The following is a 27,993-nucleotide window of genomic DNA, read 5'->3' as shown; positions in this document are numbered from 1 at the left end:
ATAAACTTGCGATGAGCTCAAGTTGATCGCATGTCAGGAGCAAATAAAGAAACACGTGCTTCACTCACACTGCACATAATAGAGCGCCCATTGAGATTAAAAGACACGTAAGATTAATATTGATGTCATTCGTGCCACGCCAGTCTAAGAGACTTGCGAAATGAAGTAGCACATGTGTATTATGAGAATCCTCAGACGAAAGGAAACTCATCATTGAGATATCTTATAAGACATGTGGCGAAACTCTAGCTGTGTTCCCTGACAATTGACATCAAATCGAAGATTCCCTTCCCTAATGGGAATTAAATACTTTTAGCTCATTCCTTTCGGAACCTGGGATCTCTTCCTATAAATAAAGGTCTGACTCATAACGAGAACATCATTCTATCATTATACCACTTTATTCACCTTAACCTTTAACTTACCATTTGCTATCGGCTTTCCTTTGTCTTTTAAGGAGACCTTGTATCTAGTTTTACCTCCCTACTCACAATAATGATAGTTTAAAAAATTTACCCAATTTTAAATCACATTTATGATTATATGATTATGTGATATATATAATTGACCATTGATTGACCATGACACACTTTAAAAGTTTAGATATTAAATTTTAAAGTTTTAAAATTTGGAGACCAAAATGACATTAGGCCAAAGTAAAGGGTTCTAATAAACAATTTCCCCTTTTGGCAGAGAGCGCCTCTAAAGTTCAAGTTCGGGCGTCCATCTTTTAACTCAAAAACAAACCTAGATAAACTGTGACGGGCTCTGCTCCTCACAAATGGGCGTCTCACAGGTACATCCATTGTGCATTGAGAACATCTCCCGTGAATAATAACTAGGAGATATTCTCAATGCATGATAGGATGTGCGTCTGAGCGGCAGGTGTGAGGAGCAGATCCGGTCTCACAGATAAACTTGAATTTAATGCGTAGCATGCGATTACTTGCTAGTGATAATTTAAAATCAAATGGTCTCCGGTCGATATGATGATGACTGAGGATTCCAAAACCCTTCTAATCCCTGATCTTTGAAAGTAGTGGGCCCTCCACCCATCCATTTTCCGGGGTCGATTGCAGGGCAAAGGTGGGTCCTCCACTCTTCCCGTTCGGCGTTTGGCGGTTGCAAGCAACTCGAGTTTTCGCTTTCCACTAATTCCCCGTCTCTCCCTCGCTCGTTTGTGAAACTCTACCATTCAAAAATCAAAACTGTGCCGTCTCTCCTTTCAACAACAATGGAACCTGGAGAATGTTCCGGGGCTAAATGCTCGGACGAACCATGGGCCAAGCTTAGTAAGTATTTCCTTTCCTCCCCCCGCCCCTTCTGACAATTTCATCAATAAATTTGTTGTGAAATTTATTGCTTGTTTCTGGGTTTAGGATGCATCGTTGTGTGCAGTTCCTTGACCTCCCTTTGCGTTTATTTCTTCTCAGTAAAAGTTTTATAACTATCTCAGCTTCTTTCTTCTTATTATGTTTTTTTATACCGACTGTGAAAACCCGTTTTGAGTTGAATGTGAATTAGTAGGAAGTTGGCATAGTTACCATAAACATACTTGCAATTTCAGGGCGCCGCTTTGCATTCTTGCATCCCAAAACTGTTGAAGGTTTTGAGCTATCCAGGTTTCTCTTAGATTCTCTTAGATTAAATTCTGGAAACCCCTCTGAAATGGATTCTAATCGATAGGAAGTTGGCGCAGTTTCCCGTTCACATAAATTTGCAGTCAATGGCTTCCCATTGTGTTTTTTTTGTTTCCCAGTACTGTAGAAATTTTAGAGCTATCTGGGCTTCTTTACATTCTTTTAAACTAATTGTGGAAGCCCCTTTTGAACTATGTTAATGGGCAGGAAGTTCCCATGGTTTCAAATCATAAAGATTTCCAAGAAAGGATGACTAATGATAGAATGAGGAGTGAACTATGTTACTACTTCTCTATTATACAGTGTTAGAGTGTTTTCTTCACTTTCCCACCTGTAATTTATATTGGTAGTTGTTCAATGTTGATGACTTAAAACCAAAGAAGTCGAGAAAAGTTGGCATAAATGTTGAGCAGCATCTTAGTTTGAGCACAAGCAAAATTGCTTAGCCATTAGATGATCTTTGTAGTGCAAACAAACAAGTGTTCATTTTATTGGGGCTTCTGACCTTCCAGGTTCTAATTGATGCTTGATATAACATTTTAGATGTTATCATCAGAAGTTCGCAACAACGTGTTTTCATTTGTAGACTATCTAATGGCTGTTCTTTTTTAGATGGTTCATATTGAGATGTTCAAAGCAATGGGAGATGCTTGTGGGAGTTTCATATTTGTTGATTGTAGAACGATTTCCTGGAGAAACCTCTCTGCGGCTCATATCTTGGTTGAGGCGTGTGAGATTCATTTTTGACCCTTATATATGCTGGAGTGAGCTTTGAGGTGAGATTGGTCATCGAAGGTTCCTATCCACGGAGGTGGGTTGAGTCTTTGCTATCATAAAAGAAGAGGTTTAGGGAGACAACTGAGTCAAGGAAGGCGACTGCAAGTCACCTGAGGGGCAGGGAAAAAAGTCAAAATCCCACCTACTCCCAACTAAAACCAACCCAATAAAAGAAAAAGAGGAAGGACTCCATTGAGGTGCACAAGGGCTGCAATAGTTTAGACAATTTGGGAGGAAGGAAATGTCAGAATCTTTAAGGAGGGGAAGAGAAAGTCAGCAGGTAATCTTTGAATGCATAATGGCTAGGGTAGTGCATTGGGCTATCTATGGTGCTCTTCCCACCTTTTTCGCATGATGGTTTATGGAGAAAGGTTCGGGGGGGGGGGTGGGGTGGTGGCAGCATCTTCATCCAAGAAACCAAAAATCTGTATTCTATGGAACCACCTGAGGAGGGTTTTGTCAAGCTTAGCTTTGATGGGAGTAGTGTTGCTAATCCGAGTCCATCAGGTGGGAGGGGCTTTTAGAAATGCACAAGGACACATTGTTGTTTTTCTTTTAGGACTAATTGGCTATGGGGACTATGCACCGGTGAAGGAACACTAATTCTTCAAGTTTTCCCAAATCCATCACAGAAACACCTTTCAAAGTGATTGTGCAGCATACACTATGTAAAACTTTGTTTTACTCAATGATTTGAGGTTGCGATCTTGAGCTAGCTGCTTATAATCTTCCTTCATCGAGCTGCATCTCTTAATATCTAGCTGCCTAGTCTGCAATGATGGTGCTTTACCTCAAATTGGAATGCCTCAATAAGAGAGGAGGATAGAGAACATATAGAGTGAAAGGAAAGTCTGGCATATGAGATAGAACTGGTTCTTTACATGCCCCCACTTGTATATTAGTAATCAATTTATGTAAAATGACCATTCTACAATTTTGGAGTAGGACAAAGCTGCAATACTGCCTAATACAAGACAGAATAAACTACTTCTAACACTCTCCCACAAGTTGGAGCCAATGTTATAAAAGTGCAAGGCGCAAAAAGGCACATGGGGCAAAGCTGCACTACTGCCTAGTGCCTACTCCCATCTGCTAAGCACAAAAAGAAGAAAATATGCATAGATTTTCAAAAGGTGCGTGTGCTTGGGCTGTGTTAGAGTCGATAGTACATGGGTATTTTGGTCTTTTGGTTTATCTAGTTAGAAGTGAAAGGTCTGTTTTATTCAAGTTTAAGTTATGTGTCTCATCACTTGTAAGGGACAATACCGTCTTTTTGTAGCTCAACTTATTCAGTATAAATACGAAGTGGGTCGGCTAGAGAGAGGGACTTTTCCTCTACTGGCCGAACCCTTCTCAGACTTCGAACCTAGGACTGAATAGGATTATTTACATGGTATCTGAGCAATAAGAAACCAGTTTTTTGCTTTTCTCATCGCCCTTCTTCTTCCTGAGTTCGTTGCCAGTTGTATTCGTTTTTTTTTTCAAATATCTTCTAGACAGATTGGAAGTTCGATAAGGGGCCAAAAAGGAGTGGTCGTTTTTTGTTCTTGGAGGTGAATATGCCTCCGGTTACTGTGGTGGTGATCGTTGTGGTGGTGTACTAGATACCCTCTATTCGGTGATACGAAGAGGGCTGGTTGTGGACAGGTATGAACAAAAGTATCTATTCGCCTAGTAGTGGACTGCGACTGCTTTCTTTTGGTCTAGATTTCATTTATGTGATAGTGTGAATCGATATAAGCCTCTTTTCCTTTTGTTTATACCTGGGTATATGAGTTGAAAGTAGGGTTTTCAAATGCTGAATTCGTGGAAATAGAGGTGGTGGCCGTGGGTTTCTAGGAAACTGAGGTGGTCCTATGTTTAATCGTTCTAGTGGCCGTAGTGGAGGTTGAGAGTTAGGGGGAGGTCGTGGTAGAGGAAGAAGCAATGCACCTAGAAAATGCACATACTGTGGATTAGAGGGGCACATTGTTAATTTCTGCTATGATTTACATGGTCCACCCCACACTTGGGCTAACCATGCTGTGACTAGTGGCAGTGATACAGTTAGTGAAAATCAACAAACTGATTAGACTCCCTCCACATCTACTGGTGCTTCTGGGAAGGAGATGGTGAGTGTACCACGTAAGGTATATGAGAAGTTCCTTCAGACATCCTCTCAACAGAACACAACTACTCTTGCCCATTCAGGTATGGTTTGCTTGGCTTCCAAACCTTCACACTGGATCATTGAATCTGGAGCCTCAGATCATATGTCTGGGACTCCAAATGTATTTTCTTCACTTTCTCTGTCTTCTACGTCTCAAACAATTACCCTTGCTAACGGTTCTACATCTCCCATTTGTGGTGTTGGTGATGTTGATCTTACCTCCTTATCTTTATCATCTGTTTTATACATTCCCAAGTTCCTTTTTAACCTTATGTATGTTAGTAGATTAACCAAGTTACTTAATTGTTCTATAACCTTTTATCCCTTTTCTTGTGTGTTTTAGGATCTCAAGATGGGGATGAAGATTGGTGGAGGGCATGAGGCAGGTGATAACCTTTTATCCCTTTTCTTGTGTGTTTTAGGATCTCAAGATGGGGATGAAGATTGGTGGAGGGCATGAGGCAGGTGGATTGTATTACCTTGATGGTGGTGGCCTGCCAATAGCATTTCAGTTGTCTCTTACTCCTCTACAATGGCACTGTAGACTTGGCCATCTATCTCTCAAGGCTCTAAAGTTGTTGGTTCTGTTCTTAAGTCATCTTTCATCGTTGGATTGAGTCGTGTTAGCTTGGGAAACACCATAGTCTCTTTTACTCTAAGAGTTGATAGTCATTTCTTGAGTCATGTTTCTTTAGTGCATTTTGATGTTTGGGGTCCAAATAAAGTAGTGTTATACAATGATTATAAGTATTTTGTAATTTTTGTTGATGACTTTTCAAGGATGACATGGCTCTATCTTATGAACGATCATGGTGAATTGTTCTCTATTTTTCAAAAAATTTATGTTGAAATGCGTACCCAATTTGGAGTTCATATTAAAATTATTCGCTCTGATAATGCAAAAGAGTACACCTCAACACCATTTCAGCAATACTTAAAGCACCATGGGATAATTCATCAAACTTCTTGTTCCTACACCCCACAACAGAACGGTGTGGTTGAAACTGCTCAGTCTATTATGCTTAATATGAATGTCCCAAAGTGTTTTTGGAGTAATGCTGTCCTAACATCATGTTTCCTCATTAATCGGATGTCCATGTCCATCCCCTTAGTTTTGTTTCCCACTATGTCTCTGTTTCCTCTTACCTCGAGAGTCTTTGGGTGTGTTTGTTTTGTTCAAAATTTGGGGCCTGGTTTAGATAAGTTAGATGCACGTGCTACTAAATGCATCTTCCTTGGATACTCCAAGACTCAAAAAGGGTGTAAGTGCTATAACCCTAACTCTCATAAGTCATTTGTGTGTTCGGATGTCATTTCTTTGAATCAGTCCCATTTTTCTCGAGTACTGAGTTCCCTTCTCCTTCCCCCATAGTTTCACTTCCTATTCCAGTTGAGGACCTCCTTCCCGTGGTTTTTGTTTCAGTTGCGGATCCCCCTCCCATGGTTCCCGTTCCTTCCCCTCCCTCTCCTATGCAGGTTACTACTGAGAGGCCACCAATTCGACAAGTGTATACTCACAGAAGAGCACCTGCTGAAGGGGATGAGAGTTCCATCATATGGATGGCCGAACCCTGTAGGAAGGTAGGGCGAAATTTAAAAAATCTCTCTCCCATATGGGAATCACATTCCCTGTTTTAGAAAATCTGCATTTTCAAGGATAAATCTTGAACCAAGAACCGAACCAGATCTGAAACCAAAAGGTAGGAGAGGGAGGTACTTGATACGAATAAACAATATCTCCCAATGAAGGTGTTCACACCCAAGAAAAACTCCAAAGACTGCTCCCACTGAAGATGACACAACGTAGGGTGGAGTAGAATCAACAGGTTCTTCACAAGAACCGAATCCTTCAGCAAGAATTCGATGGAGGGTATGTGAGCACAACTTCAGATCATTTTTTCTCCAAAAACTGATATCAAGAACTCTTCTTGATCGCTCCTACAGTGGAGAACGAACTGGCAATGGCGGCAACAGGAGGAAGGCACAAGAGCAGAAGATGGCGCAGTTTTACTGTTGCTGCCTTCTCTCTTTCTATGATCTGAGATCTGTTATGATGAGATGTTGTGTCTGGTGGTTCGCCCTCCTCCTTTTATAGCCTTAAAGAGAGCTCCTAATCTCATTAGGAGTTTCCTAATCCAAATCTGTATCTGGATCATGACTTCCCTTTAAGAGATAATGATAAGCCCTTATTTTATTTGTAGATTAGATCAACCCCTCCTAATCTTATTAGGAGTTTCCAAATCCAAATCTGTATTTGGATCTGGACTCTCTGAGTGGATAGGGATAACTCCCTATCCTATCTGCTGATCCAAATCCCAGATCCGCCCCATTCTTTAACTAATCAAATTAGACCAGTTCGAATTGGGCTTTAGGCCCATTAAGTCTATGTGCTCACCAACATTCCAAACTGCTGCCTAGTTGGATTTCCTTGTATGGCGTGGAACCCAAACGTTGATCTATACATCAACCACATGGGTTTAGTCCAGCTTCTGTTATAAGGCCTGACCGAATTCACTGTAGAACACAGTGAACCCCTGAGCCCATCACCATGGGCTCTTAATGGGCCCAACACTTACACTAAGTGGTCCCTTGGCCAAGCCACCTTATAAAAACCCAGGGACTGTGGGCAGATGCAAGATTAGCCCATCAGGTACTACCTTTAATGGTCTTACACTTAACCTCTCAGCCCATAATGATCAAACACTGCCCGACAAGAGAGAACCTCTCCCTCGATTGCAAGGAATAGTGCTGCACTCTCTACTCACATGGATCCCGGGAATTAAAACCTTTTGCAAACATTTTGAAACCGTAATATATGTGTATCTTTATATAAATATATTTTGCAAAAACAAATTTCAACGATTGAAATCGGCTGTCGGCAGCTTTGGTTTCAATCAGAGAGAGTGCATCCCCGATCATTACTTTTGTCCGACAAAGGGGCTGATCCTGTCACTATGATCACCCACTCAGATGAATTCTCGGACTGTCCCAACATACCCAGGTTTTGACCCCTTTTAAGGATCTCATTGATTGGCATATCAAAGACAGCCCAATCCGGCACCTAGTGCAGTATTATAATCGAGTTTAGGGGTCAGGTGTAACATTCCAATTTTGCCCACTAATCACCAAGGTCCAGGGCAATACTAGAATTCTAGTCCAGTTCAGAGTTTCAAATAAACCTACACTGAATGTACCTCAGGTCTCACCCTAGTAGCTGAGACAGGCTACTCCAACCAACTTGGCGGCACATCAGTGTCAGCCTTATCAGGATAAATCTCCCCAGATCGATCCAACGACTGTGAACATTCTAAACTAATCTGAGTTTTATATGTGTCCATTTTAAGGGTATTACATAGAAACACACCATAATAACATGAATCAAATATGTACTTTATTCATTTACATTAAATGTCATAAGGTACATCATTCTGATTGGAGTTAAGGGCATACACTGTCTTAACACCTGCCCCTCCTCCAATTTAGTCATCGTTGACAGATCCTATGGTTGCACCTCCTCTTTCGGATCTTGATCTTCCTATTGCATTGCGGAAAGGTAAATGTAGTTGTACATCTCATCCTATTTCTCATTATGTTTTTGTTGCTCACTTTTCTGCTTCCCATTGCCATTTTATATCCTTACTATCATCTATTTCCACTCCCAAAACTGTCTAGGAAGCTCTTACCTCTCCAGGGTGGCGACAAGCAATGGAAGAGGAATTGTCTGCTTTACAACACAATCACACGTGGGAACTTACTACTCTTCCTCCCGCTAAGCATGTTATTGGGTGTAAGTGGGTCTACATAGTGAAGTATCTTCTAGATGGCAGTGTGGAACGATTAAAGGCCAGGTTAATGGCCAAGGGCTATTCTTAGTTGTATGGTGTGGATTATATTGGAGACATTTTCTCCTGTGGCTAAAATTGGCTCAGTTCGGGTATTGATTTATTATCAACAATGTATGACTAGCCTCTCTTGCAACTTGACATCAAGATTGCCTTCCTGCATGGTGATTTATTTGAAGAGGTATATATGGAACAACCACCAGGGTTTATTGTTCAGGGGGAAGATGGTAAGGCGTGTAGACTTAAAAAGACAATTTATGGGCTGAAGCAATCTCCTCGTGCATGGTTTGGTAGGTTCAGTGAAGTAGTGAAGAACTTTGAGATGAAACAGTGTCAGGTAGATCATTCCATGTTCAACCATGATTCAAAAGATGGGAAAATCTTGCTAGTGGTGTATGTGGACGATATTGTCATAACTGAGAGTGACAATAATGAGATTAATAGGTTGAAGAACTTCCTATAAGATCACTTCAACACGAAAGATCTGGGTAAGCTGAAGTACTTCCTGGGAATAGAAGTTGTAAGGTCAAGGCATGGAATTAACTTATGTCAAAGGAAATATGTCCTTGACCTACTTGAAGAAATAGGGCTGTTAGGTGCTAAACCAACCGAGACACCTATGGAACTAAATGCTAAGTTGAGTGTTGATGCAGGTGAAGAGTTTGGTGATCTTAGAAGGTATAGGAGGTTGGTGAGAAAATTGAACTATTTTACTAGGAGACGACCTGATATATCATTTACTGTAAGTATGGTGAGTCAGTTTATGCAACATCTTAAGATTCCTCATTGGGAAGCAATTCTAAGAATTGTTAGGTATTCGAAGGTGGAGGAACTCTTGAGATAGAAGGGTATACAGGTGCTGATTGGGCTAGTTCTGTGTCAGACAAGAAGATCAACTACAGGATATTGTACCTTCCTTGGTGGAAATCTGGTAACTTGGAAGAGCAAGAAACAAGCAACGGTGGCAAGGAGCAGTGCAGAAGCTGAGTACAGGGCTATGGCTCATACTACATGTGAACTAGTATGGTTGAAGAATTTGTTACAAGAGACGGGGTTCTCTATTGACAGACCCATGAGGTTATACTGTGATAATCAAGTTGCTGTACACATCCCTTCTAATCCAGTCTTCCATGAGAGAACAAAGCATATTGAAGTCGATTGCCACTTTGTAAGAGAAAAAGTGATTAGTGGAGTGATAACTACATCTCATGTGAGCTCAGGAAACCAGTGGGCAGATCTCTTTACAAAGGGGCTGTCTCGGGGTAGAGTAGATTACATATGTGACATATACTCTCCAGCTTGAGGGGGAGTGTTAGAGTCGACAGTACAGGGGTATTTTGGTCTTTTGGTTTATTTAGTTAGAAGTGAAAGGTCTGTTTTATTCAAGTTTAAGTTGTGTCCCATCACTTGTAAGGGACAATACTGTTTTTTTGTAACTCAACTTATTTAGTATAAATACAAAGTGGGTTAGCTAGAGAGAGGGACTTTTCCTCTACTGGCCTAATCCTTCTTCTCTTCTCAGACTTCGAACCTTTTGAAAGTGCTGCACCTGGGACCTAGGCAAGAAATCAATGGTTGGAGCATATATATCATACAACTCTAGCTTGTTAGAAATATTTGTCATTTTAACTTAAATTAATTTTCCATTTCTGTTCACTACTTCACCATTTTTTTAATAGATCCTAAAAGCAAGGAAGATAACCAGTCTTATAGTAATATTTTCCATACATTTTGCCCTGCTTATGGTAAGAAATATTTAATTTTGATTGATTTGAGAAGTTGTGAGAATATGATGGCTAGGGAAATGGTTGGAACTCACTTCTGTTCTTTTTTTTTTTTGATAAATGAAAATCGCTTCTATTGTTTTTGTAAACAAGATATTCATATCTTTTGGATTTTGTTTGGTTTGTTGCAGTACCATCAGACTCAAGGTACCCAGATGTTGAGATAAGGTATAGTGAAGTTGTAGTATGCTCAGAGATAACATATTCTTCACTAGAAAAACATGGGTGGTGCAAAATAACAAAGAATCCAGATGAATATTCGGCAACGATACAGAATATGAGGTACGATTAGTGACTTTTTTGAACTGGTTGATTTATAGTAGTTGTTTGGGATTGCCCTTGAAATCAGAAATTTCATCCCAAGAACCATTTCTTGCGAACTCTTGCAAAAGGAATAACCTTGTCCATGTTGAGGCTTTCTAGTTTGTCTTTTTTTTTTTGTTTTAAAAAATAGTTTTAAATAAAGGGTTTGAGAATTGAGCCATATGTTATTCAAAAGGCAAATGAAACTTTAGTGGGTTAATTTTTTCTTCTTTTTTGTAGAACAATGTCTGTATTTCATAGAAAAATGTCTTTATTTCATCAATTACCAAACACTACTAAAATGTGGTGTACACACCTCTCTTTTCTAAGTAGTCACAGGTGGAGCCAGGATTCATGATTTGGGAGGCCACTCTATTAGGATAGGGGCTGTATCCTACCATTCCTTCCACATAAGTGCTTTGGTGGGGCCATAGCCCACCTACTACATGGTTTAAAATGCCCATAAATTTCCTAATATTTCCACGAGATATTTCCATTTTGATGGGTACCGGCATGAAACCTTACTGGAATCAATATATTCCCTAGTGAACACTATTGGCACTATGTAGAGTACAAGTAGCAATTTTATTTGCCCTCCTAACGGACATAATTACCGCTTTGAGCCGGTTCAATATTCTTTTCAAATATGAGGCTTGTGTAATTTGGTTGATATATTAGAATCATTTGTGTTTTCTACGAGTTTAAATTTTTCTTGAACTCATTCTATTATGTAATTTTGACTCTTAGGTTTACAAGGCATGATGACAACATATTATTTTGTGTATTACCTTAGTTTCTTAGCTATATATAACGATTCAGTACAAGATAATAATTTAAAAATATTTACCTTGCTTTTTTTTTATTGTTTCATTATCATTCTATATTTTTGCATATTTCATAATGGAGTTAAGCTAGGAGGTGCTGGTAACACCTAGGGCAGTTATAGTTAAACTAGGTGGTACAAACCATCTAGAATGGGCTAATTCTATGAGAATTGATATTGGTGAATGTAGTAAATTGGGTTATACTCTTGTTAGTCAGTTGAAGCTTAATATTTTGGATCCTCAACATCCATGATGGACTTAAGAAAATTACATGAACATGTTGTGGTTGATCAATGTGGGAGGCCATTCATGAGATCCTTCATCAATTCCTCAGATTGGTTAGGTATGATTTTTGTTCAGGGAACCATGTTAAGTTTTGGGAAGATGCTTGGATTGGTAATGTCCTTCTTAAGGACTTGTTTCCCTCTCTGTATACCATTTCTATGTTAAAGGAGTCTATTTCGAAATCCTTACATTTCCTTTGTTTCCTTCAGGACCTAATTGGGACTTTGGTTTCTGAAGAGGGTTAAGAGATGATGAGTTTCACTCCATAGTGAGATTGTTGCACCCTTGAAAAAGTTTGTTTGGATCTTTCCAATTTGGATAGATGAGTTTGGACATTGCTTCCCAAAGGTTTCTTCACTTGTGTATCCTTTTCAAGTTTCTTGTTCAGTCTAGCAACCCTCAGGTTTACCCATCCATTGAAATTTGGTGCAAGTCCATTTCCCCTAAATAGATTTTTTCTTTTTTCTTTTCTCGGAAGTGTACTATGGGAAGATAAATACAATGGATATTGATAAAAAAAGATAAATACAATGGATAATTTACAAATGAAGACGGCCTTTCTTGTGCATTTCCTCGAACTAATATATTCTTTGTAAATCTAATGGGGAGAATTGTTACCACTTACTAGTCTCATGCCCATTTGCTGCAAATATTTGGGATTGGCTTTTCTCTTTGTTTGGGTGCAGGTGGAATTTGCCAACGGTGGTAAATATGCTCTTTAATTTGGCTACGTATGCTTGGCCCAAGAAAAGGGGAAGAATCATGTGGAAGTGTGTGAAAGCAGCACTAATTTGGACCATTTGTGAAGAAAGGAATGCAATGATATTCTTAGAGGAATGAAGTATGGAAGTGGTGGAAGAATGTGTGATGAGTAGAGTAATACAATACATCAAATCTATGAATATATTTTATCCTTTCTCATTTGACGATGTTTGGACAAATTAGTATGTGGTGGTGAGTAGTTCATCTAAGAAGGAAAGGGTAAAATTGGTGTTGATGCTCCTAAAGGATTTATAAAATTGAACTTTGATGGGAGAAGTCAAGGTAACTTGGGTGAGTTGGGTTGGGCCCTTCTGGAATTAGAGGGGTGTTGACTGTTGAGGGATGAAGGACTTATGAAAGCATTATTCTTAGGGCAGTGGGAGTAGGGGTCTCTAATCTCTATTAGGGTGGAGATGCTCAAGGAATAAAGATTGCTAATGAATTGAATGTGAGAAGTTTGGTGATTGAAGGGGATTCAAAACTAGTAGTGGGCTGGCTGAAGGATCCAATGTTAGACAGTGTATGCCCTTAGCTGCAATCATCATGATGTACATTATGACATTTATTGTAAATGAATAAAGTACATATTTGATTCATGTTGTTGTGGTGTGTTTCTGTGTAATACCCTTAAACTAGACACATATGAGACTCGTGTTAGTTTAAAATCTTCACAGCCGTTGGATAGATTTGGGGAGATTTATCCTGCCAAGGCTGACACTGATGTGCCGCCAAGTTGGTTGGGGTGACTTGTCTTAGCCGCTAGGGTGAGACCTGAGGGACATGCAATGTGGGTTTTCTTGAAACCTTGAACCGGACCAAAATTCTAGTATTGCCCAGGACTTTGGAGATAGATGGGCAAAACTGGAATGTTACACCTGACCCCTAGACTCAAATATGATACCGCACTAGGTGTCGGATTGGACTGCCTTAGATATGCCAATTAGTGAGATCCTTAGAGGGGGTCAAAATCTAGGTATGTTGGGACAATCCGAGAATTCATCTGAGTGGGTGATTATAGTGACAGGATCAACCCCTTTGTCGGACAAAGTGAATGATCGGGGATGCATTCGCTCTGATGGAAACCTAAATTGCCGGCAGTTGATTTCAACCGTTGAAATTTGTTTTTGCAAAATATATTTATATAGAGATATACATATATATGTATATATTATGGTTTCAAAATGTTCGCAAAATGTTTTAATTCCCGGGATCCATGTGAGTAGAGAGTGCAACACTGCACCTTGCAGCCGAGGGAGATGTCATTCTCTTGTTAGGCAGTGTTTGATCATTATGGGCTAAGAGGTTAAGTGTAAGACCATTGAGTGTTATACATGATGGGCTAATCTTGCATCTGCCCACAGTCCTTGGGCCTTCATAAGATGGCTGGACCCAATGACCATTTAGTGTAAATGTTGGGCCCATTAAGAGCCCATTGTGATGGACTCAGGAGTTTACTGTATTCAGTAGTGAATTCGGCCAGGCCTTGTAACAGAGGCTAGGTTGAACCCATGGACTCAGGAGTCCCATACCATACAAAGAAAGCCAAGCTAGCCAACATTAAAGAGGAAGTGAGCCTGAAAGCTTAATGGGCCTAAAAACCCATTTCGAAGTGGGTTAATTAAACTAATTAAATAGGGGCGGATCTGGGATTTGGATCAATAGATAAAACAAGGGATTATTATTATCCACTTAAAGAGTCCAGATCCAAATAAAGATTTGGATCAAAGGAACTCCTAATCTGATCAGGAAGGCTGATATTTATTTGCAGATAAGATAAGGGATTATCTTTATCACTTAAAGAGTCCAGATCCAAATAAAGAGTTGGATCAGAAAACTCCTAATGAGATTAGGAAGTTGTCTCTTTAAGGCTGTAAATAAGAGAGCAGGGCGAACTTTGAAGACACATTCACTCAATACAGAGAGAAGACAACTCAGTTAGACTGATCTTGCCTTTAGATCTTTTTCTTCCTGCTCTTGCCGCCCTATCCTGTTTGATCTCCAGTTCTTGGATTTGATCAAGATTCGATCTTAATATTTTTTCTTGCTAGAAGAAACAATTTAGAAGCTGTGCTCACTATCCCATTCGATTCTTGCTAAAGAATCACAAGTTCTTGGTGAAGAACTACCTGTTGATCCTACCTCATCCTAAGCTGTGTCATCTTCAGTGGAGGGAGGATTTTGGTACACTTTTTGGGCATGAACACCTACGTTGGGAGGAGTATTCTTGCGTGGATTTCGTATCAGGTATATCCCTCCCTAATTTTGGTTTCAGATTTGGTCCGGTTTGGTTACAAGAACGAACATTGAAAATGCTGTTTTTTCTAAATTGGGAATAGGATTCCCGGATGGGAGTAAATAAATTTTTGAAAATTTGCCCAACCTTCCTGTAGGGTTCGGTCATCCATATGATGGATCTCCCATCCCTTTAGTGGTATCAGAGCCAGGTTCAAGTCTTGAACCAAATTAGAGCAGACCTGAATCTGCGCAAATGGGCAGAAGGCGTTCTACCTGATTTGTGTAGTTAGCGTTTTTTCTTTTTTTTTTTTTTTTCTGGGAATTGGTTCCCAGATTATGGGCAGATGATATGGAAAATAAATCTTTATTATTCTCTGATATTTATAGAATTGTTCTGTGAATGTTTCTTGAGTTTTTGGGCTGCACATGTGATGGAGATCAAATCTTTTTGGTGCCAAGATTGGCACACCCTGTGGTTTTTTTCTATTCAATTTTGGTATGTAAATATTTTTTTTTATATTTTTTAGACATTGTATAGGAATTCGATGTGATGTAATAATAGAAAAATTAGGTTTTCTATTTTATTTCCGTCTGGAGATTGCTGGAGTGCGCAACAAAGGAGAAGAAGATTTCGCAGAAACAAGTTATGCGATCTACGATTTTGCAGATATCAATTTTGCAATCTGCGATTAACTGTTCTTTGCAGGTTTGCAGGATATCCAAGAAAATCACAATGCAACCCTCTGATTTTAGTTTCTTGATAATTTGATTATCTTGAATTAATTTATTTTCAGATCATTATTCTTGAATTAAATCTTGAACTGGACACCAAAACTTGGGCCGATTTGTACTAGATTTGGTCCAAACTGGTTGAACCAAATTGTTGGTTCGATGGGGTTGTGTTTTCTAACCCAAATACGATTTAGGCTTGAGGATTGATGGCCCACTTCAAGTTTTAATTCAGCCCACCTCTGTAAAAACCTAATTTTAATATGATAAAACTGAATTAGCCCTAATTTAGCTACATGAGCCGAACTGCCTTTTGCAGTACAACCCATGTACCTAGATAATGTTATATGATAACATTATGGTCTTTGTTGGGTTGATACTGATTTAATCTAATTAATTAAGGGTTTTACAGATATTTTAATTGATTGGATGAATTTGTTACATGCATGTGATGTATGGATGTGTGGTGTGCTACGTACATGGACCATAAGTACTTGGCCCATGATTATTTCGATGGTGGCTCTTTCGCACACCATGGCTGAATGCACATCATTGCCATGGTGTCCATAAGATCATTGGATGATCTCCCCGTGCGGAACCCTAGCCATTTAGGGCCCATTTAAATCTAGCTTTTGAGAAAGTCAATGGAAACATTTGGCTCCATGCACCCTGTGTGGTTTCCCACATTTCTAGAGACAGTTTGCAGTCTCTGTCACTGAGATGGGAGGGAAATCTCAGAGATGAACAAATGGAAATGGAACATAGATTAAAAGCCATATCTATGTAGATAACATAAATCAAGTCGGGTTGTGGACTAATATTTGCTTTGCCTTTTATCAGAAATGGCAAATGGACATTACGCCAAACTATTGGACGATAATAAATTTAAGGGCCCAAATTACGTTGACTGGTATCGTAACCTTATGCTGGTTCTGACGTTCGGGAAATTGGACAAAGTTGCTAAGAACCCTGCTCCGAATCGTCTGGGTGATAGGGCTTTTGAGGCTCGTAGGAGGGAATATCAAGAATGGGAAGAGAAAGACTTTCTTGCCCGGTGCTATATCGTAGCCTCCTTAGACAATCAGATACATTTATAGTTCGACCAGATCGATGTGTCCAAGGATATCTTGGATAGTCTAAGGACAATGTATGAGGAGTTCATTCTACTCCTTCTTTCAATAAGTTCATAATGAATTACAATATGAACAAGCTAAATGTTAGCCTTCAGGAACTCAGTAATATGTTGCAGAGGGCCGAAGAAATGATAGAGAAGGATGAGCCCATTGCCATGCTTGCTGAAGGTGGCAAATCGGGCAAGAAGAAGAGGAAGGCAAAGAAGAAACCTCAGAAGAAAGCTAGCAAGCCTAAAATGCAGTGGAAGGACAAGGCATCATTGCTTGCCACTTTTGCAAACAGACCCGCCACTGGAAGAGGAACTGTCCTCAATACATGGAGACCAAGAAACAAGGTAATTTCGAATCCTTTGTCATTGAAACCAATATGTTGGTTGCTTCTGCTTCCTGGTGTATTGACTCTGGGTTTCAACTTATGCATGTAACACATTGCAGGGGTTCAGGACAAGCAGAACATTGAGTGACTGTGAAGTGATTCTTGGGGACTTCTGCAAGCATTGCAGCTACAACCATAGGAACTGTAGAATTGTATTTCAGAGAAGGAATAATTACATTAAAAGATTGTCTTTATGTACCCAATTTGAGAAGAAATTTGATTTTAGTTTCAAAATTGTGTGCAGATGGTTATTCTGTTCTCTTTAGTAATGTGATTATATTCAAAAGGAATAACAAATTCCTCGCATATGGAGAATTTGAGAATGATCTCTATGTTCTCCATCATTCTTTGGAAACAAATATAATTGAAACTACGCCGGATAATAGCCCAAAAAAAGAACCTGTGATACAGTTAATCCCACGTGCCTGTGACATTACCGACTTGGCCACATTAACATATATCGTATCACAAGGTTGGTAAAGGATCGTCTTTTGGATTTTCTAATTGTAGAAGATTTCTCAACCTGTGAACCTTGCCTTCAGGGTAAGATGACGAAACGACCATTTAACGGTAAGCCTGAAAGTTCAACAGGCACGCTTGACCTTATACATACTGATGTATGTGGTTCCATGAATGTTATGACACGTAACCATCACGTTTATTTTATAACATTTACCGATGATCACTCTTGGTATGGTTACGTGTACCTAATGAGACACAAGTCTGAATCCTTTGAAAAGTTCAAAGAGTTCAGGCAAGAGGTCGAGAAACAGTTGGGGAAACACATTAAGACCATTCGATCAAATCGAGGAGGCGAATATCTCTCTGACGAATTCAGGGACTACTTAAAGGAAAATGGGATAGTATCACAACTAGCTTCTCCTGTTACACCACAATTAAACGATGTGTTAGAGAGAATGAACCAGATTTTATTGGATATGGTCCGATCACTTCTCGTACGCTCGAAATTACCCACATCCTTTTGGGGTTATGCATTGGAGACTGCGATATACGTGCTGAACCGACCAAATCCATTCCGAAGACTCCCTATGAGCTTTGGACCAGTAAGAAACCAAGTGTGAGACACTTGAAGATTTGGGGTTGTCCGACACATGTTAAAAGAACAAGTGTTGACAAATTGGAATCTAAAACCAGCCGTTATCTATTTGTAGGTTGCCTAAAAGGATCTATGGGGTATTTCTTCTATGACCTAGGAGAACAGAATGTGTTCTGTAGTCGAAATGCCCATTTCTTGGAGGAAGATTACATCCTGAACAATCATCGTCAGGAAGTTGTTCTTGATGAGAGCTCAGGAGTAGTGGGAGATGTCCCACAAGCTCCAGTTAATAACTAACCTAGGAGATCTACCCGGGCATCCAAGTCTCTAGTTCGTTACGACTATGACCAAGAAAGTTACTTGGTGGAAGCCACCACCAGTGAGGAGGATTCCGTGACTTATACGGAAGCTATGTTGGACATAGATTCCTTGAAGTGGGTAGATGCTATGAGAGCTGAGATGGACTCAATGAAGAGCAATGGAGTCTGGACTCTGGTAGATCCACCCCCTGGGGTAAAAGCAATTGGTTGCAAATGGATGTATAAGAGGAAGAAGGGCCCCGATGGTAAGGTTGAGACCTACAAGGCTCGTCTTGTGGCGAAATGGTACACTCAGAAAGAAGGAATCGATTATGTGGAAACCTTTTCGCCCGTGGCTATGCTTAAATCCATTAGGATCCTGCTAGCTGTAGTAACATACCATGACTACGAGATTTGGCAAATGGATGTCAAAACCGCGTTCCTGAATGGAGATCTTATTGAAGATATCTATATGCAGCAACCACAAGGTTTTATAGCTGCAGGTTAGGAACACATGGTATGTAAACTTAATCGATCCATATATGGACTCAAGCAAGATTATAGGAGTTGGAGCATCTGGTTTGACTCTACTGTCAAACAGTTTGACTTTGAATAGAATCCAAATGAGCCTTGTGTTTACAGGAAGACTAGTGGGGATAAGGTTATGTTCTTGGTTCTGTATGTATACGACATTCTACTCATTGGGAATGATGTAGGAATGTTGACTACGGTGAAAGTATGCTTTCGCAACAATTCTCCATGAAAGATCTTGGAGAAGCCTCTTATATCTTGGGACTTTGACTCTATAGAGATAGATCGAAGAAGATAATAAGATTATCCCAATCTACTTATATTGACAAAATAGTCAAGAGATACAATATAGAGATAGATTGAGTTGTTCTAGAAGATTGCACTGTTGTGTCTAGGCATGCTTGCAGAACTCAATACCTCTAATCTTCAAGCTGCATTGTTTAAATTGGTTGGGGTAAGAATGGAGAATGTCCCTCGTATGGTTGAAGTGTTGGTGGATAAAATAGCTTACAAAAATTGGAACCTTTTGGCAAGAGGTTGAACTTTGGAAAGGAACAGAGGAAGAAGATGATGATTTGGCACGAAGAATCTTACATGGTGAATGGCCACTGGCTGAAGACAGTAAACGAGCAATTTTTCGAAAAAAAAGACAGTAAATGAGCAAATGCCAGGGGAAGTCTAGCTTAAAAAAAGTAGGACGGCAAGTTACTATTTCTACTAAGAAAGGAGGAACTTTGGATATAAATTGAAGGGTTCAGTTTAAATCATTTGCAGGGGTTGTGTTAGACCCCTTTACCATCCATCACAAGGAAACCAAGAGGCGGGAAGAGTTGGAGTTGTTACTGAATTGGGTAATCAAATAGTAAGTTCGGAGAACTGGGTTTACCTAGAACCAATGTAGGAGCAGCGCTTCAAATTAAAGATCAGCAATTTGAAGAAAAAAGGGAAACTAATCTGGAGTACTATCCTGGGAGTAGTGCTCTGGGCCATTTGGTCTGAGAGAAACAACAGAATATTTAACCAAAAAGTGAAAAGTCCAGAGGAGATAGGGCAGGCGACAGTAAACAAACTGATGTCTTGGATTTCTGTCACTCCAGAATTCAAAAATTTAAGTGTATTCCAGTTGTTGAGATCTCAGTCGATTTGGTGTTTGTAATGGGGGGTGTCCCCATTCCTGCCTTGTCTTTGGCAGGTTTGTGTTTGTATCTCCAAGTTTTTCTAATAAATTTACCTTACCTTTTCAGAACAAAAATCTTTCTGCACTGCCGCAGCATGCCATTTAAGTCATCATGTGACATGCCTAAGCAAGTTGGGGGATGATAACAGGGGTTTGTCATCGTCCTCCTCACGGTCTGGCTCCCCTCCCTGTTCATTTTTGTGAAGAAAAAAGTGGTGTCGTCTCCCCTTGTAGACACTGCTAGCCTGAAATCAAGAAGAAAAGAGGGGGAGCCTAATCTTGCATGCAGACTGGTACTCTCAGAAAACTCCACAACACCTGACAAGCCCAATCCAAGATATTTCAGAGGATCTAGAGAAGATTTGGAGGATTCTAGCGTCTGAGAAGAATTTCAAGGCATTGAGAACAGAGAAGAAGAGGTTAAGTAACCCTTCAGCATTGAAAGTGACTTCGCAAAGCCTGTAAGAATCTTGAAGAAGAGTGCTTGGGAATTGATCTACTGTTTGAAGAACTTTTAGAGGACAAAACTATCAAGGTGATGGAAATAGGGAGAGAAGAGTGTGGTGCCATCTCCAATTGAGGGAAACATATTGGTGTAACTCAACTCAACTAAGCCTTGTTCCATCTATATGGAGTTGGCTACATAAATCCTATTCTGCCATTCTTTTCTCTTTGGTCACATAATTTAAAAATTTTATCTAATGCTATTATCCTACCACTTACTTGCATACATGCATAGCACGTGCTCTTACACTAGTTTTCTTAGATTGTCTGTTGATTTCATAGTTTTTCATAAGTAAAATTCTTTTTTTACTCATGTAGTTCAAATGCAATACTTGTCGATGAAACAATGCTTCATAAAGATGACACTTTGGTCATTAAATGTGGAAGTGAAATTACTTCAGGACCAGACAGGGAAGGTAAGAACTTGTTAATATGTTACTATTTTTTTTTTTTATATTCCCAGTTAATTTTTGTTTAAGTTATATTATAGGACGCTGGAGTCAGAGTATAATGTTGTCAACAATTTTAGTTGTGGAACTTGTTTGAAAATTTCTTGTTTATTTCCTTCAGTTGAATATGATTTTGTAAGATGATGTCTAAGTTTTAATTGTGCTAGTTTGGAATGAAAAGTGCAATGGAAATATTTGGATCGTTTTTAGTTTTAAGACATTTTCTGCTTTTTAGACTAAATTAAAAGGATAGATATGTTGCTATTAATTTTCTTTTTGTTTGGGTTTGTAATTTTTCTACTTTGGATCTTTTGTTTTGTTCAATGAGATTCATTAATAAATAAGCCGAAGGAAGATACAAAAAGGAGATAAACTCTCTTAACTCCTGCAGATAGAAGCCATAAAATGAATTACAATATAGCCCGGAAATTAGAGTTTCTTCCCACCCCTTGTTTAGCTAAAGCATCAGCCATGGAGTTGGCATCTCTCTTAACCCAATTTAGCTTGGTATCCATTCCTTGTGTCAAGTATCTAAATTTCCTTTTCTCATTCATGAAAGCCCACCACCCCCTCTCCCCCTCTTTTTGAAGCCAGCCAATAACCAGCTTGGAATCCCCTTCAGTTAATATCTTAGTAAGGTTAAGCTCTTTGGCTCTCTTGGCTCCTTCCAACACAGCAAGGATTTCCGCTCTTAAAGAGTCCCCAGCACCAATTGGAGCAGAGAAAAGAGCCACAATTTTGCCATCTTCATCCCTAAAAACACCTCCAATACCTGAAGGTCTGGGATTTCCTTCACTGCTACCATCAAAATTCAGCTTCATGAAACCATTAGTAGAGGGAGACCAAGTAGGTACAACTAACTCTTTCAATGGCTCAGATACAACCACTTCTCTCCACTTCCTCCTCAAATCTACTGGGGGAATACCATAAAAAAGATTTAGAGTTTTCACCCAATTGATCACCCTAAATGTAATGAGTTCAATTAGAGCATTGAAACTCCTTTCTTTGCCTACTTTTGATCTTCACAAGTATTAACTTGCTTTGCACTAAAGGAAGGGATGCCTTTTCTCTATGATGAGTACAACGGTAGGGGCATTGAGGCTGAAACAGGTTGTTAATGCTATTGATGTTTGGTTAATTATCAAAAAAAATGCTATTGATGTTTGGTTATGCCTTGAGAGAGAGAAGAAAAAGAGTTTGGCTAGAGAGGGTTGAATAGTTGGACATGACCTTCTCACTAAGATTTATAATAATTTTGGTAAATTACACAGAAATCCCTGATTAGCATAAAATATAAAGGACAAATATGGCCATTAATCAGAACCTTTCAACACTTGCCTAGTTTGCACACGTTGTGACCAAAATACAAGGGACAAGTATGCCTATTAAGTGGGTTATGGCCAATGACTATGTGCCAAATAGGAATAGGGAGAGAAGAATTTTTGGAGGAGCTATATGATAAAAGGGGTTTGTGGGATTGGATATGGCACTTAGGGGGTGACTTTTGAGGTTTTTTTTTTTTTGAAGATAAATAAAGGAAAAACTTTATTAAGAAAGAAGAAAGAGAGCACAAACGGTGTTAAGAAATCAGCACAACAGAACAACCCCATACAAGCATAACCTTGAACACTCCACGCTCGGCTCAACCACCCAAATAGATCACAAGCCGACCCAAAACTTGTCACCCATCTCACCATCTAGAGACCAAACATGTAGAACACTCAATCTGAACCTCTATCATCCCAAAAGAAACAACACTTACTCACCCAAACCTTTAAGCATTAGAATCCTTTTTCTCTTTTTTTGACAACTCTTTTTGTCTTCTTGACCCTCTTGCTGATGGACCCAAACCTTTAAGCATTAAAAACCTTTGGAACTGGCATAGATCTGTTGAATTTTTGGTGCCTAAATCTTTTAAATGCATTAGGGTGGCCCTCACAAAACATCTTATCTCCATTTCTTTCATTAACCCTTTCAAGCTCTAAGACTGTGTTCTTCTCAAACACTTCTCTGCTGCCAGCATAGTTTTCTAGGCTCAAGGCGAGAGGGGGCGCCTAGTCGCCTAGGCGATGGATATTTTTATGTAGACTGAAGGAAGGGTTAGGTTTAGGGGTGATAATGGGCCGGGCTTTGCACTTATGATATATAGCTTAGGCCTGGGCCTGGCCTGGCTCGGGGTTCCGGGTTTGAAACAAAAGCCCTAGCCATATAAACTTATTTTATACATTATATAATATAAATTATGCACGTCATATTATAATATTTATATATAAATTAATATAATATAATGTAAAATAACTTGCACAAAATGTGTAAGTTTAAATATATGTGGGCCGGGCTTGAAGTATTAAGCCCAAGCTCGACCCTCAAATTTGCGGGCCTGATGTGGGCCCGAGCCGGGCCTGAACACAAAACCTAGGCCCAAGCCCAGAATTTCCGGGCTGGGGCCGGGTTGGGCTGAAATGATCACCCCAGTTAGGTTCTATCATATGGATGGACGAACCGTGCTAGATGGCTGGGCAAAATTTAAAAATTTTCCTAATCCTTTTGGGAACCAAATTCCCTATGTTTTGAAAAATCGCATTTTTTAGGATCGCTCTTGCACTTAACCGGACCAGATTTGAAACCAGTCAAAGAGGGAGAGGTATACCTGATACGGATACCACAAACGCGTATCCCAAGGTGGAAGTTCATGCCCAAATCAGTCCTAAAACCAGACTCCACTGAAGATGGCGCAGTGTACTCCTGAAGCCGGTTTAGCAACGCAATTTTGTTGAAAACTGCAATCCAACTGCTTGGATCGAGCTTGGGAGGTGAGCAAGAAATTCCTTTGGATTTTTCTTGCAAAAACAGAGGAAAAACTGATCTATATCAGTCCCAAATAGCTGAGGTCAAACTGGGAAAAAACTGGGGACAAAAGGGTGTAGAGAGGACTAGAAACTACAAAAATATGAAGCTGTCTCTTACTGGTCTGAAAGGATGAGAGATCCATCTTATGGATGGCCGAACCCTGCAGGTAAGTTGGGCGAAATTTCAAAATTTTCTCTCTCCCATGTGGGAATCACATTCCCTATTTTAGAAAACTGCATTTTCAAGGATTAATCTTGAACCCAAACCGAACCAGATCTGAAACCAAAAGGTAGGAGAGGGATATACCTGATACGGAGTAGTAGTAACCCCCAATGAAGGTGTTCACGCCCAAGGAGAATAACAAAGACTGCTCCCATTGAAGATGACACAACGTAGGGTGGAGTAGAATCAACAAGATGGTTCTTCAACAAGAATTTGATGGTGGGCGAGTGAGCACGACTTCAGATCACCTTTTTTGCCAAAAGATGATATCAAGAACCTTTCTTGATCGCTCCCAGGGTGGAGATCGAACTGGTTATGGCGACAATAGCAAGAGAGAACAAGAGCAGAAGATAGAGGCAGTCCAACTGTATGCTATCTTCTCTCTTGAATCAGTAAACTGAAGGATGAACTGGAGGTTCGCCCAACTCCTCTATTTATAGCCTTAAAGAGAGGTTCTCCTAATCCCATTAGGAGTTTCCTAATCCAAATTTTGCATTTGGATCTGGACTCTCTTTAAGAGATAAGGATAATCCCTTATCTTTTCTACAGATAAAGATCAACCCTCCTAATCTAATTAGGAGCTTCCTGATCCAAATCTTTATTTGGATCTAGACTCTCTAAGTGGATAGGGACAATCCTTTATCCTATCTGCTGATCTAAATCCCAGAACCGCCCCTCTTTAATTAATCTAATTAAGCCAGTTCGAATTGGGCTTTAGGCCCATTAAGTCCATGTGCTCACTTATCCTCCAAACTGCTGCCCAATTGGATATCCTTGTATGGCGTGGGACCCAAACATTGATCTACACATCAGCTAAATGGGTTCAGCCCAGCCTCTGTTACAAGGCCTGGCCGAATTCACTGTAGGAGATAGTGAACCCCTTGGGCCCATCACCATGGGCTCTTAATGGGCCCAACATTTATATTAAATGGTCATTGGGTCAAGCTACCTTATAAAAACCCAAGGACTGTGGGCAGATGCAAGATTATCCCATCAGGAATTACCCTCAATGGTCTTACAGTTAACCTCTCATCTCATAATGATCAAACATTACCCGACAAGAGAGGACCTCTCCCTCGGCTGCAAGGTACAATGTTGCACTCTCTACTCACATGGATCCCGAGAATTAAAACCTTTTGCAAACATTCTGAAACCATAATATATATATAAGTATATCTCTATATAAATATATTTTGCAAAAACAAATTTCAACGGTTGAAATCGACTGCCGGCACTTTTGGTTTCCATCAGAGAGAGTGCATCCCTTATCATTCACTTTGTCCGACAAAGGGGCTGATCCTGTCACTATGATCACCCACTCAGATGAATTCTCGGACTGTCCCAACATACCTAGGTTTTGACCCCTCTAAGGATCACTGATTGGCATATCAAAGACAGCCCAATCCAACACCTAGTGCAGTATCATAATCGAGTCTAGGGGTCAGGTGTAACATTCCAGTTTTGCCCATCTATCTCCAAGGTCCAGGGCAATACTGGAATTCTGGTCCGGTTCAGGTTTCAAGAAAACCCACACTGCATGTACCTCAGGTCTCACCCTGGCAGCTGAGACAAGCCACCCCAACCAACTTGGTGGCACATCAGTGTCAGCCTTGGCAGGAGAAATCTCCCTAGATCTATCCAACGGTGGTGAAGATTCTGAACTAACACGAGTCTCATATGTGTTCAGTTTAAGGGTATTACACAGAAACACACCATAATAACATGAATCAAGTATGTAGTTTATTCATTTACATTAAATGTCATAATGTATATCATTCTGATTGGAGCTAAGGGCATACGCTATCTAACATGGTCCGCCCCCTCCTGTTTTATAATCTCTAATGGAGTTATCTCCTAATCTAATTAAAGATAGACCTTATCTTCTTATAAGATTAGGTGCTCCATACCCAGATCCAAACCCAGATTCACCCCATGTCACATGACAACTTAAGCTATCATGTGATAGCTTAATTTATCATATTAATTATGGGTTTTAGGCCCATCAGCTATAAGGCTTACAACCCAAGGGTGTTGCATGGCCAACTTAGGTCTGATTTGTATGGCGTGGGACCCTACAATGACCTCACATAAGTCCACACGGGATCAACTTTGCCCCTGTGAAAAGGCCTGGCCGAATTCACTACTAAACAATGAACCCCTGAGCATATCACCATGGCTCAAAATGGGCCCAACATTTACACTTAAATGATCATTGAATTCAACCATCCTATGAAGACCATAATGGACTTAAGTAAGACAAAGCCCATCAGGTAATCAACCTTTAATGATCTCTTACACTTAACCTCTCAGCCCATAATGATCAAACACTGCCTGATAGGGAAGGACCTCTCCCTTGGCTGAAAGGTGCAGTGTCACACTCTCTGCTCAGATGGATCATAGGAATTAAAACTTTTGCAAACATTTTTCATAAAACATATATATATCATATAAATATGTTTTGCAAAATCAAATCTCAAACACAGTTGAAATCCACTATTGACAGTTTAGGTTTCCATCAGAAAGAGTGTAAGCCCTATCATTCACTTTGTTCGACAAAGGGGCCAATCCTATCGCTATGATCACCCACTTAAGTGAATTCTCAGATTGTTCCAACATACTCAGGTTTTGACCCTCAATGGATCTCACTGATTAGCATATTAAAGACAATCCAATCCAACACCTAGTGTAGTACCATAATCAAGTCTAGGGGTTATGTGTAACTTTCCAGTTTTTCCCATCAATCTCCAAGGTCTAGGGCATAATTTGAAAATGGTTCGGGTTCAGTGTTTCAATCAAACACACACTGCATGTGCTTTGGGTCTAACCCTAGCAGCTGAGACAAGCTTCCCCAATTTTTTTGGCAGCACATCAATGTCAGCCTTGGTAGGATAAACTCCCCAAGTCTATCCAACGACTGAGAACATTCTGAACTAACACGAGTCTCATAAGTGTCCAGTGTTGTCACACAACAGTGGAATGGGTGATATGGTAGGATTCCAAATTCCAAGACGATTTTATTCATCCATATTACTTATTAGGTAGCCTCGCGGCAATGTGCTTGGCCTCGTTCGTGGACTATTTTTCTTTCAACATAGGGTCCCAAAGTATCCAGACATAGACTTTCTAGTATTTGGGTCAGGCTGGATGTCGGCATCAATATGCCCGACCATCTGTAGTGAACTACCATCAAAGACAAGACAATAGTCTTTAGTGTTCCGTAGGTACTTTGGTATTTGCTTACCACACTAATAGCCTGAGCAATGTCTGGCAGAGTATACAACATAGCATACATGATGCTCCCTATGGCTAAGGCATAGGGAACCTCTCTCAAGTCCTCAATCTCCTCAGGGGTGTTAGGTGGCATTCCTTTGGAGAGAGTGACTCCATGCCTGAAAGGAACATATTCCTTCTTGGAGTTCTACATGTTGTATCTGTTGACGATCTTGTCAATGTAAGTAGATTGGTATAAACCAATTATCCTCGATCTATCTCTATAGAGTCGAAGTCCAAAGATGTAATAGGCTTCTCCAAGATCCTTCATGGAGAATTGCTACGAAAGCCATACCTTCACCGTAGTCAACATTCCTACATCATTCCCAATGTGTAGAATGTTGTCTACATACAGAATCAAAATTGTAACCTTATCTCCCATTGTCTTTCTACAAACACAGGGTTCATCCGGATTCTATTCAAAATCAAACTGTTTGACTGTTGAGTCAAATCGGATGTTCCAACTTCTAGAAGAATGGCCTCAGGCGAGAAGGTCTCAACTTTTCCATCAGGGCCCTTCTTCCTCTTGTGGATTCACTTGCAACAAATTGCTTTCACCCTAGGGGGTGGGTCTACGAGGGTCTAGAATCCGTTGGTTTTCATCGTGTCCATCTCGACTTTCATGGCATCTACCCACTTCAAGGAGTCTATGTCCAATATAGCTTCCGTATAAGTCACAGGATCCTCCTCACTGCTCGTAGCTTCCATCAAGTAACTTTCTTGATCATAGCCGTATCGAACTGGAGGTCTAGAAACCCGGGTAGATCTTCTAAGTTGGGTATTATTATCTGGAAT

The 27,993-nt window shown here is 40.0% G+C and overlaps 1 protein-coding gene and 1 long non-coding RNA gene across 6 annotated transcripts in view; both read left to right on the top strand.

Annotated features, from left to right (window-relative positions):
* The first annotated feature begins 758 nt into the window (after positions 1–758).
* LOC148874294 (RING/U-box superfamily protein) overlaps positions 759–27,993 on the top strand; it is a 143,168-nt gene continuing 115,933 nt past the window's right edge. For 2 of the 5 annotated variants that reach the window (XM_088966406.1, XM_088966403.1), the window contains exons 1-4: positions 989–1,292; positions 4,910–4,952; positions 10,324–10,474; positions 20,726–20,823. In XM_088966406.1, coding sequence (XP_088822532.1) covers positions 4,919–4,952; positions 10,324–10,474; positions 20,726–20,823 — 283 coding nt within the window. In that variant the 5' untranslated portion in view covers positions 989–1,292; positions 4,910–4,918. Of the gene's footprint in view, positions 1,293–4,909; positions 4,953–4,994; positions 5,032–10,323; positions 10,475–20,725; positions 20,824–27,993 lie in introns of those variants that run through there. The other 3 variants (XM_088966402.1, XM_088966405.1, XM_088966404.1) reach the window with 3 other exon arrangements.
* On the top strand, positions 16,171–17,073 carry LOC148874296 (uncharacterized). The gene is made up of 2 exons (XR_016105687.1): positions 16,171–16,798; positions 16,899–17,073. It is a non-coding gene; the product is annotated as an uncharacterized LOC148874296 (long non-coding RNA).

The sequence above is a fragment of the Nelumbo lutea genome, chromosome 1, assembly GCF_056320005.1.
Source record: "Nelumbo lutea isolate HS-2025 chromosome 1, American lotus-T2T, whole genome shotgun sequence".
Lineage (NCBI taxonomy): Eukaryota > Viridiplantae > Streptophyta > Magnoliopsida > Proteales > Nelumbonaceae > Nelumbo > Nelumbo lutea.
Note: the sequence above shows the minus strand (reverse complement) of the source record. Positions and strands in the feature narration are given on the sequence as shown.